This window comes from Poromitra crassiceps (assembly GCF_964638095.1).
Source record: "Poromitra crassiceps genome assembly, chromosome: 28".
NCBI lineage: Eukaryota > Metazoa > Chordata > Actinopteri > Beryciformes > Melamphaidae > Poromitra > Poromitra crassiceps.
The window spans coordinates 11,100,283-11,114,271 of NC_139651.1; the positions used below are offsets into that span (position 1 = coordinate 11,100,283).

General features: G+C 43.0%; 1 protein-coding gene across 2 annotated transcripts; it reads left to right on the plus strand.

The window, feature by feature from the left end:
- The first annotated feature begins 178 nt into the window (after window positions 1–178).
- On the plus strand, window positions 179–11,563 carry cmtm3 (CKLF-like MARVEL transmembrane domain containing 3). Of its 2 annotated transcripts, none has more exons than XM_083662487.1 (5): window positions 179–452; window positions 7,051–7,206; window positions 7,696–7,791; window positions 7,919–8,036; window positions 10,455–11,563. In XM_083662487.1, exons 1-5 carry the CDS (start codon window positions 333–335, stop codon window positions 10,481–10,483), a joined length of 519 nt encoding a protein of 172 aa, XP_083518613.1. In that variant the 5' UTR covers window positions 179–332; the 3' UTR covers window positions 10,484–11,563. The 2 variants fall into 2 exon arrangements, with proteins under 2 accessions (XP_083518613.1, XP_083518612.1); XM_083662486.1 differs by having other exon boundaries at window positions 182–452; window positions 7,919–8,045.
- The last annotated feature ends 2,426 nt before the right edge of the window (window positions 11,564–13,989 follow it).

A 13,989-nucleotide genomic window follows, 5' to 3' on the forward strand; every position in this document is an offset into this window, starting at 1 on the left:
AGCTTATTTCTATGTCCTTTCTCTTGTGACACCATGAGCTGAATCTTTCCGTTCAGTCGCACATCACTATAAATTCGGCTGTGTGTTTTATTGCGCAGCTGGCTGCGGCGTCACGTTTCACATCTGGAGAATGCAGTAGTTGTGCAGCAGATGTTGCGCTTTTGGGAGCGACTCGAGACAGAGCCGCGTTTCCGCGCTGTCATTGTTTCCGTTTCCACACGCAGAAGAAGCAGAAGCCACACGCCTACACGTAGCTTTGCGTTTTGCCTCAAGTCTGACGCCGACTGAAGCGGTGCGGGTTTTGAGAAGAAGAGCTATTCTTCTTCGCAATAATGGGGGACATCGAGGCACCCAACTCGACCGAGCCGCCGCGCCAAAGTGTCCTCCTCTCCATTCTGCCGAGCAAAGAGTTCGCCACGTCCAGGAAAGGAATGCTGCTTATTGCTGAAGTGGTAAGAAATGAACCCGAACCATCTTTGTTCCCTTTTTGTTTTCTTAATAACTAAAGTAGAAGTGCCTGTAGTTCAACCAATGCATGAGCCAGCCCGCGCCATTACGCGCTTTGGATAGGCTATGCGTTTTATTTTCTTTCTCCATGAAGTTACTGAGTTTTCACACAGCTATATATATATGAAAGCTATAGCCTAATTAATACACAGGTCGAATTTACTTGAGCAGATTGTTCAACTGCTCAATTCTTTCATTTTCAAAATATAGGTCAGCCAATGTTTCCATCACAAGGTTTCCATTAAACAAGGGAGGAGCGTTAGTCGGGCTTCACAGCAACGATGAGGTCAACTGTTGAAACTTGTAGTAAACTTTTAAGACTGGAATGTGGAGACACTTTACTGCCCAAAGACTGTTAAATAGGCAGCTATACGCAGCATCTCAGCGGTCTGTTTTGTTCAGTAGCCCCATTGTCTTAGGTCGTTTTGAGAGTCGTCTAGTCAAAGATGAATAACGGTCAATATAATAAAGCGTTCTTAAAGTTATGCATAGTATTTATGCATGATCCATTAAAATAGTTGCTGCAAAAGCCAATGGAGAAATAATTGATCATTGCTGACTTAAAAGTTCAAGTAAAAGTCTGTATTTTCAAACTCAACGAATCAGGAAATGACTGTGTGTGTGTGTGTGTGTGTGTGTGTGTGTGTGTGTGTGTGTGTGTGTGTGTGTGTGTGTGTGTGTGTGTGTGTGTGTGTGTGTGTGTGTGTGTGTGTGTGTGTGTGTGGGAAGGGTCCTCCCAATGAAATAATTCTGCTGATGATTCACAAAAGATAAGATTTTCTCTAACTTTCACTTACTTACAAAACAAATCACTCTATCTAAATCGGGGGGGGGGGGGGTAGTATAGAGGGGACTGAACAAATAGAAAAATCTGCATTAACCCTCACAGTTCTGTCATGTGACATTCAGTCTGTCTCCTTCACACTGATGCCATAATAATCTCTAGCCGGAGGCAGACAGTCCCCAGTGTCTGTCTCTGTCTCTGTCCCTCTGCACTTACAGACACAATACAGCCTTTCTGCTCCCACTCTCCTTGGCTGTCCCATGCTCAAGTTTGCTGGGATCAACAAACAAAACTATTAAATCTGAATGTGTGTGTGTGTGTGTGTGTGTGTGTGTGTGTGTATGTGAGTGAGAGACCGAGAGAGAAGGGTCATGTCACGTGTGTGATACGGTTCCACAGGATTCAACATAACATAGGCCCTAATTTATGGTCTGCACCTTCTATTTGTGGCAAGATGCGAGATAGCCCCGTTTCTCCTCTTCCCGGGTAGACTATGCTACCCTACAAGAGTCCCGTCTCCGTACATAGACTTGCCTGCGACTCTGGCTGCCAAGCTGTCTAAATCAGCGATACGCACGTATTTACAAGTGTCACAGAAACATTTCAAAGCCACATACTTGAGAAGAAGGGTTCATAGCTTCTCGACGTCGGGCTTAGAAAGCTCGACGCTGTTCATAAATGCCTCTTTTCGTCTGAAGTCTGTGCTGGTGATATGATTTTTTCCGGGTTAGAGCTCCCAGCCGTCACAACGCGCAGTGTCTGGTCGAAAGCTCGGTAAAGAATAATATCACCAGCACAGACTTCAGATGAAAAGAGGCATTTATGAGCAGAATAGATGTAGCAACAGTAGTAAAAAAGCTGATTAGCTTGCCAGTTTCTGGCCATTTTATCACTTTTCACTAGAATGTAATCCAGGGATTATAATTTCCAAAACGGTATTACAGTTACTAATCAATGTAACTTGGAGTTACTGCATGACTTTCTCCAGCACTGCCTGGCACAGCGCCAGGCAGTGTAGAGATGGGTCTAGCTATGTGAGACTACTCTCGCGCTTAGTTTTTGTCCTACGTAGATTAAAAACAAAAACATGCAGTTTGCTTGATGATGACTCCTCTAATAGGTAATCATTGTTGTTCCAATAAAGAGGATAGTAGTTTTATTACTTTTGAAATGAGTAATAAGTAACTTTTCCTGAGTAACTTGCCCAACACTGGTGGCTGTAACCTGCTTCTGTACCCAGGACTACTCTAACAAGTCAAAATGTGATTCAGCAGTCGTTTAGTCTAGGCTTCGTCATGGCTTTGTGATACTATTGCATACAGTATGTCACCTCTGGTACAGTGCAGTATTGTGTCAAGGCCACTGTGTGGGAGTGCATTGCTGGAGCTGCAAATATATCCGGTGTGGTAGCTGCAAAACTGTTTATGTTGTAATAAAGCCAAATAGTTTTACTGTGTTTCTGATACAATTCAAAGTGTACAGGCGGTGGAGCTGAGAGACATTAGATTCTGCTTCCAGTGAAAACAACTTGTAGCTTTAGCATTCTTAGCAGCATTAGTCAGACAGATAGCCTGCTGTGCATGCATTATTATACACAGTGTGTCAGACCACCCTGTCTTTCTTACGAGCTTTCTCAGTCTCAGCCACACCAACGGACGAGCAAGAGACCCGGGACGCAATGTGAAGTCACACAGGTGTAGTAGATGTTGTAAAAGAAGGGATGAGTTGCACGGTAGCAGTATTTGACCTGTCTGTTGGTGTTATCCTACAGGGATGAGTTGCACGGTAGCAGTATTTGACCTGTCTGTTGGTGTTATCCTACAGGGATGAGTTGCACGGTAGCAGTATTTGACCTGTCTGTTGGTGTTATCCTACAGGGATGAGTTGCACGGTAGCAGTATTTGACCTGTCTGTTGGTGTTATCCTACAGGGATGAGTTGCATGGTAGCAGTATTTGACCTGTCTGTTGGTGTTATCCTACAGGGATGAGTTGCACGGTAGCAGTATTTGACCCGTCTGTTGGTGTTATCCTACAGGGATGAGTTGCATGGTAGCAGTATTTGACCTGTCTGTTGGTGTTATCCTACAGGGATGAGTTGCATGGTAGCAGTATTTGACCTGTCTGTTGGTGTTATCCTACAGGGATGAGTTGCACGGTAGCAGTATTTGACCTGTCTGTTGGTGTTATCCTACAGGGATGAGTTGCATGGTAGCAGTATTTGACCTGTCTGTTGGTGTTATCCTACAGGGATGAGTTGCACAGTAGCAGTATTTGACCTGTCTGTTGGTGTTATCCTACAGGGATGAGTTGCACGGTAGCAGTATTTGACCTGTCTGTTGGTGTTATCCTACAGGGATGAGTTGCATGGTAGCAGTATTTGACCTGTCTGTTGGTGTTATCCTACAGGGATGAGTTGCACGGTAGCAGTATTTGACCTGTCTGTTGGTGTTATCCTACAGGGATGAGTTGCATGGTAGCAGTATTTGACCTGTCTGTTGGTGTTATCCTACAGGGATGAGTTGCACAGTAGCAGTATTTGACCTGTCTGTTGGTGTTATCCTACAGGGATGAGTTGCACAGTAGCAGTATTTGACCTGTCTGTTGGTGTTATCCTACAGGGATGAGTTGCATGGTAGCAGTATTTGACCTGTCTGTTGGTGTTATCCTACAGGGATGAGTTGCACGGTAGCAGTATTTGACCTGTCTGTTGGTGTTAACCTACAGGGATGAGTTGCACGGTAGCAGTATTTGACCTGTCTGTTGGTGTTATCCTACAGGGATGAGTTGCACGGTAGCAGTATTTGACCTGTCTGTCGGTGTTATCCTACAGGGATGAGTTGCACGGTAGCAGTATTTGACCTGTCTGTTGGTGTTATCCTACAGGGATGAGTTGCACGATGGCAGTATTTGACCTGTCTGTTGGTGTTATCCTACAGGGATGAGTTGCACAGTAGCAGTATTTGACCTGTCTGTTGGTGTTATCCTACAGGGATGAGTTGCACAGTAGCAGTATTTGACCTGTCTGTTGGTGTTATCCTACAGGGATGAGTTGCACGATGGCAGTATTTGACCTGTCTGTTGGTGTTATCCTACAGGGATGAGTTGCACAGTAGCAGTATTTGACCTGTCTGTTGGTGTTATCCTACAGGGATGAGTTGCACGGTAGCAGTATTTGACCTGTCTGTTGGTGTTATCCTACAGGGATGAGTTGCACGATGGCAGTATTTGACCTGTCTGTTGGTGTTATCCTACAGGGATGAGTTGCACAGTAGCAGTATTTGACCTGTCTGTTGGTGTTATCCTACAGGGATGAGTTGCACAGTAGCAGTATTTGACCTGTCTGTTGGTGTTATCCTACAGGGATGAGTTGCACAGTAGCAGTATTTGAACCGTCTGTTGGTGTTATCCTACAGGGATGAGTTGCACGGTAGCAGTATTTGACCTGTCTGTTGGTGTTATCCTACAGGGATGAGTTGCATGGTAGCAGTATTTGACCTGTCTGTTGGTGTTATCCTACAGGGATGAGTTGCACGGTAGCAGTATTTGACCTGTCTGTTGGTGTTATCCTACAGGGATGAGTTGCACAGTAGCAGTATTTGACCTGTCTGTTGGTGTTATCCTACAGGGATGAGTTGCACAGTAGCAGTATTTGAACCGTCTGTTGGTGTTATCCTACAGGGATGAGTTGCACGGTAGCAGTATTTGACCTGTCTGTTGGTGTTATCCTACAGGGATGAGTTGCATGGTAGCAGTATTTGACCTGTCTGTTGGTGTTATCCTACACAGGGATGAGTTGCATGGTAGCAGTATTTGACCTGTCTGTTGGTGTTAACCTACAGGGATGAGTTGCACGGTAGCAGTATTTGACCTGTCTGTTGGTGTTATCCTACAGGGATGAGTTGCATGGTAGCAGTATTTGACCTGTCTGTTGGTGTTATCCTACAGGGATGAGTTGCATGGTAGCAGTATTTGACCTGTCTGTTGGTGTTATCCTACACAGGGATGAGTTGCATGGTAGCAGTATTTGACCTGTCTGTTGGTGTTATCCTACAGGGATGAGTTGCACAGTAGCAGTATTTGACCTGTCTGTTGGTGTTATCCTACAGGGATGAGTTGCACGGTAGCAGTATTTGACCTGTCTGTTGGTGTTATCCTACAGGGATGAGTTGCACGGTAGCAGTATTTGACCTGTCTGTTGGTGTTAACCTACAGGGATGAGTTGCACGGTAGCAGTATTTGACCTGTCTGTTGGTGTTATCCTACAGGGATGAGTTGCACGGTAGCAGTATTTGACCTGTCTGTTGGTGTTAACCTACAGGGATGAGTTGCACGGTAGCAGTATTTGACCTGTCTGTTGGTGTTAACCTACAGGGATGAGTTGCACAGTAGCAGTATTTGACCCGTCTGTTGGTGTTATCCTACAGGGATGAGTTGCACGGTAGCAGTATTTGACCTGTCTGTTGGTGTTATCCTACAGGGATGAGTTGCACGGTAGCAGTATTTGACCCGTCTGTTGGTGTTAACCTACAGGGATGAGTTGCACGGTAGCAGTGTTTTGATGTAAAGTAGCAGCAGCTGCAGCAGCAGTTTGGGTTGAGTCAGGGGGAGGTTCTCCCCTCTCGCCTCGGGCCGTCTGTGGTTTAGATGACTGGCTGGAACAAAGACAAGATGGCCGGGCCTGTTTAACATTACAGTGTCTGGACTCGCTCGGGCTGATAGGGTTTGTCCAGCATTTCCAACACAGAGAGCCTCAAGGCAAGGCAGGCTCGAATAACTAACAGCCATTACGTTTTCACGACGCATCATATATTATATATTATTATTATATTTATATATTCTGCTTTCAGAAACTTTATCATGACAGTTTAATGCTTTTGCTCCATTAGACATCTTCCTGTTTGTGTGTTTGAACGTGTGTGTGTGTGTGTGTGTTAGAGAGAGAGAGAGAGAGAGAGAGAGAGAGAGTATACCAGCCTGTGTGAATAAACCTTGTCTTTTAGCAGCTGTATCTCCTTACAGCTTGATACAGGAAGTAGGCCTGTGTGAATCAGCTTGGGGGCAGTCAGTGTGTGTGTGGGACAGTTTGGTGATGAAGGGAGAATGTAATCACTCGGTGAGCCAATGGGAGCTGAGCGCCCATATCCGTATCAATTGGGTTAGGGTATGGTTCAAATGTTTTTGAGTCTTTCATTGGGAGAGCCGGAGCAAAAATGCCTAGAGATCCACTGTAAGTCACCCAGGCTCTAAACTTCCCGCTGATCTCTTCATACGTGTCCAGGGGCGGACTGCATAATCGGGCACGTCGGGGAAATGCCCGGTGGCCTGGCCTGGCCTGGCCTGCAAAAAAAAAAAAATTGCAGGCCAGGCCAGGCCACTCACTGAACAGCAGGCCAGGCGCCGCCTACTGGTTTACTAGTGGTTTTATTACTTTATTCAGGTTTAAAGTGGGTGCATCTCATTGTAAAATTGGACTTGGCCCAAATTGGGCTTCAAACAGCCCAAATTGGGCTTCAAACGGCCCAAATCTGGCTTCAAACGGCCCAAATCTGGCTTTAAACGACCCAAATTGGGCTTCAAACGGCCCAAATCTGGCTTCAAACGGCCCAAATTTTTCGGCGCCGCCCTTCGGACGCCGGCACGCCGTATCGGCCTGGCCTGCTTGGTATCTAATGCCCGGCCTGAATTATGATCCCAGTCCGCCCCTGTACGTGTCCCACTAACTGTTGGCTCTCTGCATGTGTTTCATTGTCTTTTTCAGGCTCTGTCCTTCATATCGTTCGTGTGTTTCACGGCGTCCACAGCGGCGGCCTTCCTCACGGTGCCCCTCCTCGAGTTCCTGGCTGCCCTCTTCTTGCTGTTCGCCTACGCCACCAAATTCAACGAGCGATTTAAAGGGTTTCATTGGCCTCTTATGGTGAGTGCACGTTCCACATTTCAAAATTCAAAAACGTTTGCCCCTGGATATGCATCATAATGCATCATAATGCATCATAATGCATCATAATGCATGCTGAGAAGATGAACTGTGAGAACAGCTGTGATGATGCACCACTGTGTGAAGAAAACCAGGCTGAAGTACATTCCCCACATTGACTCAGTGTGTTATTTGTCTCTCTTGTGTTATTTGTCTCTCTCTCTCTTGTGTTATTTGTCTCTCTCTTGTGTTATTTGTATCTCTCTCTTGTGTTATTTGTCTCTCTCTTGTGTTATTTGTCTCTCTCTTGTGTTATTTGTCTCTCGTGTTATTTGTCTCTCTCTCTTGTGTTATTTGTCTCTCATGTTATTTGTCTCTCTCTCTTGTGTTATTTGTCTCTCTCTCTTGTGTTATTTGTCTCTCTCTTGTGTTATTTGTCTCTCATGTTATTTGTCTCTCTCTCTTGTGTTATTTGTCTCTCTCTCAAAGGATTTCCTGAGGTGCGTGAGTGCCTCCATCATCTTTTTCATCATCTCCATAATTGCAGTGTCCAAATATATGGACGGTTCCTCCAAGGCCGCTGGGGTAAACTTGACTTTTGAATGATCTCCTCAGAGCTCGCACCGCACCTCAACTAGTATGACTTGTTTTTGTCTGCATATTGTGTTCTACTTCCATGCTGCATTGATATCAAAGCACGTTCTCTCGACAGATATTTGGCTTCATCGCCACCATCGTGTTCGCCTTAGACTTTTACATCATTTTTAACGACCTGGCAGATTTCCTCAAGCAAGGCGGCGAGCCACATGACGAGCCATCAAGACAGCAAGGTAACGCAAGTACGTACTCTGACATCCTCCTGCCTTCATCCCCTTCCTGAGGTTAGGCTCGAAATGAAACCTACAAAGAGGAAATGGCAACCTGCATGTTGATTTCTACTGACTTCACATCTCTGAAACACATGGGGGGGGGGGGGGGGGTTGTTAATAGCGATGTCCAGCTGGTGAAACACCTCGCTGTCAGGTGAGAAGAAGTTCCTGGCGACTGTATTTGAGGGAAGCATGTGCTAGTATATAACTCTCCCCAGATCTGCAGACTGGGACAGCAGGGGGATTGGCCAAGTACAACTAAAGTGGGGAGAAAATGGGGGGGGGGGGGGGGGGGGTGGCAAGTCTTTAATACAAATAAATAAATAAAATGTAACGGCAACTTTTCTCCTTTACGTCTCAGTCGTCTCGTTGTTCGCTGATTAGCAGAGATGGGAAAAGTACACACTTTCTTTACTTAAGTACAAGTACAGTTAATTGTGTAAAAAAGACTCAAGTAGAAGTACTGATTCAACTGGCTCAGATGCAAAGATTACAAATGTATTTGACAGACGTATCAGTCCTTTTTCAATGTTTAATAAAATAAAAAATGTGATTAAAAATATTCATAATAATCCACAATTCTTTTAGAGGGGAGGGTGGGGGGAGGAGAGATCATACTCTCCTGCAGGAATCAAACCTGCACTTCTCCACATTCGAGGCGGACAGCTTAACCCCTAGACTACACAGCCTGGGTGACTTAGAATAGATCTCAGCCAGTTTTGTCACAGCTTTCCCAATGAAAGACTCGAAAAGTCTATTTGTCCTTACCGGGATTCAAACTACAAACCTTTGGCTTGGAAGGCATTGTCTTTCACCACTGGATTACAGCCCAGCTCAAACACACAGAACATGCAGCAAGTAAAATAGATGTGGTTAAGATTAGGGTTTTCTTAACCACGACCATACCCTAACCCCATACATGGGCAACATACGCCCGCGGGCCGTATGCGGCCCGCGGGCGCCCCCTGTGTGGCCCGCGATGGAATTGCAAAAAAAATAAAAATAATAATAATTTTTTTTTTTTTTTACAGTGCACTTGAACGCAACATGCAATATACCCGCTGAATAAGTGTCCAAATGTTCATGTCATTCTGGGCAATACTCTTCTGTTATAGCATTTCAGTCTGAAATATGGAATATCTTTCAATAATATTTATGACTAAAAGGCTAAAAGTAATCTCATGTGTAAGAAATGACATTGAAGTAGAAATTTAAATAATTAACTTGTTGGTTTTGGATTTATTTAGCTTCAAGAGTGCATTTTTGTTCTTGTGTGACCGTCAACACAGGCTTTGAGAATCCCGGGCCACTTACTGATACTTATGCTTAAATTAACCCACTCATATTCTGGTTTATTTCAAGAAAAACATTTCGGCTAGTGGAAATTCTAATTGGCTGGTAACTTTAAAATCTAGCAGCCATATTGGCAGGTGGTGAAAAAAGTTAATTTCAAGCCCTGCAGGGAGAGCAGGTGGTGACATAGGAGTGAGAAAAGGATCAAATATTGGTGCTTAAGACTGAATAATGACATCACAACTGTTAATTTAAAATTAGTTATTCCTCTAAACCTGGCTTCAAATGCCCCAATTTTTTCGCGCTGGCGCCGTTCAGCCCTCAGCAAAATCTGGTAGCGAGGACTTTTTTTGTGGCCCTCTCTATCATCAAAGTTGCCCATCCATTACGGCATGACAATATTTGTCCGGCCCCCGGCAACAATCTGGATTTCTCATGTGGCCCCCCATGAAAAATAGTTGCCCACCCCTGCCCTAACCCAATTGATAGGGAAGGGGGGGGGGGGGGTGTACCAACAAATTGTTGCAATCCCAGTCAAAAACACAACAGCAGCAATGAGTATCTGTGAACCTGTTAAAATAAAAATAAAAAATAACTTACACACTTATAATAATTTACACACACTAAATGGAAGATTTACATTTATTCTTTAGACACCAGTAAAATCTAAATGAAATGAAAATACCTAAACACATCAATCTTCACCTCCAAACTATTGGATCACATGGGCTATTGTGTGATAGAAAACGTCTGTGAACTGGTCGAGTAGAAATGCCTCTACAAGGATAGCTAACCAATACTGGAATTAAGGATTTTTAATGTAAGGAGTAGAAAGTACAGACATTTTGTGTTAACTTGAAGGGAGTAAAAGTAAAAAGTTGTCAGAAAAATAAATACTCAGTCAAGTACAGATACCTGAAAATCCTACACAAGTACAGTAACAAAGTATTTGTACTTAGTTACTTCCCATCTCTGGTCATTAGAAACGTGTTAGAAACTTTGTCCAAATGCTCTTCTGTAGACTCATCAAGTCAAGTAACGCTGTTGTCGCTGAGATGTTTTTGACTGTTGTCTTTCGTGTTCCAGATGATTCCTCAGACGACGACTCGGACTGAGCCGGTCCCTGCAGGCGTCCTCACCGAACGAGATCACCAGCGGATACAGGAAATGCACAGATGGCCTCTGCAAATTTGACATCTGTAATCACACCTTTCATCCATTCCTGCCTTAACCCATTGACACCTGATGCAGCATTTGCGTGTGTATCCCGTGACGCGGTTCGCGGTCTTAAAGGGATACACACACAAATGAGGGATATACTGCTGCATCAGGTATGAATGGGTTAAACACTGTAGCAAAGGACACACTGATAGTTGGTTAATTATATATGCATTTAATAGTAGGATTTCAAATGTAGGATTAAAGGAGTACACTGGGAGCCATGAATTAAACTCAGTTATACATAGAGTATTTTCATACAGAAGACAAAGGGTAAAGAGTTTTGAAGAAGCAATCTCCTCTGAACAAAGTGTATTTAAAATAGGACTCGTGCCAAGAAAGACATTCAGGAAAACTAATCTATGCAGACTTCTGAAGGATATATTGATCTTTCTGATCCCAGTGTTATTGCAATTCTTTTTTAGAAACTTGTCACAGAATAATGAAATCATGGTGCGCGCTCACCATCCCTCTTCTTCACACGTAGGGCTAGATGTGGAAAACATGTTAGCGGTTATTTTTAATACCGATTCTCAGACCATTGTAAAGCTGTGAAACGCGTTTCGTCTAATTGGAAGAGCTTTGATATATTTGTTGACAGCAGATCCCGAGCTGTTTGTAGGGTCTCTACATGGAGGAGCAGAATGAGAAAACTTAATACTATGATTAATAATAATCATAATAAATCATTCTTGGGGATGTATTATTGTGACCCTAAATTGACACCCATTGATAGACACAGAAACCGACAACACTAATATATCCTATGAAGCCCTGGTCAAATGTTACATCGTCAAGTCGGTCCACCAATGTACTCGAGCTATTTTAGTGAACAAATGTATTTGAAACCGCATAATTGAGTTATTATAGGGAAGTTGTGCAGTTGTAGTTATTTCAAGCTCTGCATAAAAAATATTGGTGTGTGTGTGTGTGTGTGTGTGTGTGTGTGTGTGTGTGTGTGTGTGTGTGTGTGTGTGTGTGTGTGTGTGTGTGTGTGTGTGCGCGCGTGCGTGCGTGCGCACGTCTGGGGGGGGGGGGGGGGGGGGGGGGGGGGGCATTTGTAAATTTGACAGTATTACTCCAAAATGTTTTTTTTTATATGTTTACTGTGTTTCACTGAACAGATTGGCAGTAGGTTGGCTGGTTTCACCCTCTGTCCAATACTCACTATTATGCTTGCTGAAGCTGAACTTTACACGAGTGTATTTTGTAATATTAGAATAATGTTCGGTTATGATATTGTGATAATGCAGTCATAAGTACAGAGTCCAGGTTCTTGCAGCAGTTGAAGCAGGGTACCCTGCTGTTTCAGTTGGTATGTGCTACAGTGCTTCCCATGAGCTGTGTAAGCCATATAGACTGTAAAAAATACTATGTAGGCACAACAATGTATTGGAACCACTTGCTGCAGTATTATGTATTTAAATGCTCAGTGACATGTATGTGACATGTATGTGAATCCGTGTGTTGTATTGAAAAGCACCATTGCTCATTTAAGTTGTGCATCCACTTTTTTTTCCGTTTTGTTCCGTTTCATTTCTGCTTATATGTTTTCTCCAAACTAGCGTGTGTTGATATGATTTAGTATTTTCGTGTGTCGATATGATTTAGTATTATCCTCTGAGCCTTTTCTCCTTCAGTTCACCCGATGCCACTACTGAGAAATGAGAAGCAGCAGCATGAGTAACTGACTGTATTTATAATATGCACTGCGCTGCATATGTGTCGTGACTGCATTGTGAATTGAAAATGGTCGACTGAAAATCATTCTCGGAATCTTGGCATCAGTGGGCCTCCAATTTCCATTTTGGCTTTCCAACTGCTGTAAAACTAAACTGTAGTGTTGGGAGTTGAGAAAATACTTCCCGGTGCTGTAGTTAATTCAACAGTTGTGCCTTTGAACAGAGGATGCAGATAATTTAATATGCGACTCCTGTGGCCTCATTAATGACAAGGTCTTTCAATCTAATTTAAAGTTTAGAATGGTGCATATAGGTGGAAATCCAAGATGTCCCTATGAATAAAATGTGATGGAGCTCTCAGATCTATGCCAGCTGCTGGCTTGATGTGCGCACATCTGCATTGCAAAATAGAAGAAGCTTTGTTTGATGCTAATTAGCTAATTAGCGTGTGACTTTAGTAGTGCATGCAAATTAAGCTCATGCGCACTTAAATTCCTAAGAATGTGCTTGTGTGTATTTCTGGGCAGAAGTTGCATGCACACTGTATTATATCCTTTGCCATGTACTGTAAACACAATTTGAAAAATGATCTTTAACATTGTGATGAAATCAGAGTACAACTCTATAAATGAGGCCCCTTGTTAAACTACTGTCGGTTAAAAATACAATTTGTTCCACGAGAACGACATCTGGATTTCAGGGAAGAACTGTTCTGCCCTTTTGTGCAAAAAAATAAAATAATTTGGGTTTTTTAAATAAAGATGGAACCATTTTCAGTAATGTCCAAATCACTTTATTTAAATTGTCACTATAAACTATACTGATGTTGAATCTATAGAGAATGTTTTAAATACAAAAAAATACGAGTGTGTGACAAACCTTGTTGTAAATCATTATCAAAGCACACAGAATTAAAAGGAAACAGATGAGCATCTCATTGTAAAAGCCATTTCTAATTTTACCCCAAAAGTCAGGCTGATCATATAGTTAATAGCACAATTGGGAAAATAGTGTTCTCCTCATAAATACAATTAGACCATAATATAGCATAAAGTTATACATAGGGTGATATTTGACAAATTTAGACAAGCCACTTGTTTTTTTTAGGATATTAACAAATAGCAGAATGATTGCATGATTTTTTTTTGCAACATAAGCAGAGCTAGCTGTACAACTTGTAATATTGTTAAAACCACACAGACACAATCAAATCCATCAACGTGAGACAGACATAAATACAAACATGTGATTGTCTATTCAAACAACTCCTTCAGTCACCGAACCTGGAGCCAAACATTAATTGAACACAATATAAATTAATGAGAACACGTGAGAAGTGCTTGATTTATGTTGTACCCATTTCTGAGGCCGTTTAGCTGTCTCGCAAAACACAAATCAAGCGCCCATCAATTTTAAACCATATTCACATACACTTCTGCCCCGGTTTGGCCTACATTATTAAAAGCTATATGACTGTCAGCTCATAACAATCAATTGCGAAATTGACAATTTTGTAGCGTTTCCTCACACACTCTAACATCTAACATCAGGCGTTCTTGGTCCATTGTGGTCACAAAGAATACACTTTAGACGAAGACCAGGAGATGGCGCTATACTGTCCATTTTAGAGCCTGCACAGATGAACAACTGATACCCGTGCCAGATATACATACACCAGATGTCACTCTCTCACACACACACAGACACACACACACACACCC

Coding starts and splice junctions, on each gene's coding strand:
- cmtm3 (XM_083662486.1), top strand. CDS start 333: ATGGGGGACATCGAGGCACCCAACTCGACCGAGCCGCCGCGCCAAAGT. Junction 7,207..7,695: donor GGTTTCATTGGCCTCTTATG/GTGAGTGCACGT, acceptor TCTCTCTCAAAG/GATTTCCTGAGGTGCGTGAG. Junction 8,046..10,454: donor AAGACAGCAAGGTAACGCAA/GTACGTACTCTG, acceptor TTCGTGTTCCAG/ATGATTCCTCAGACGACGAC.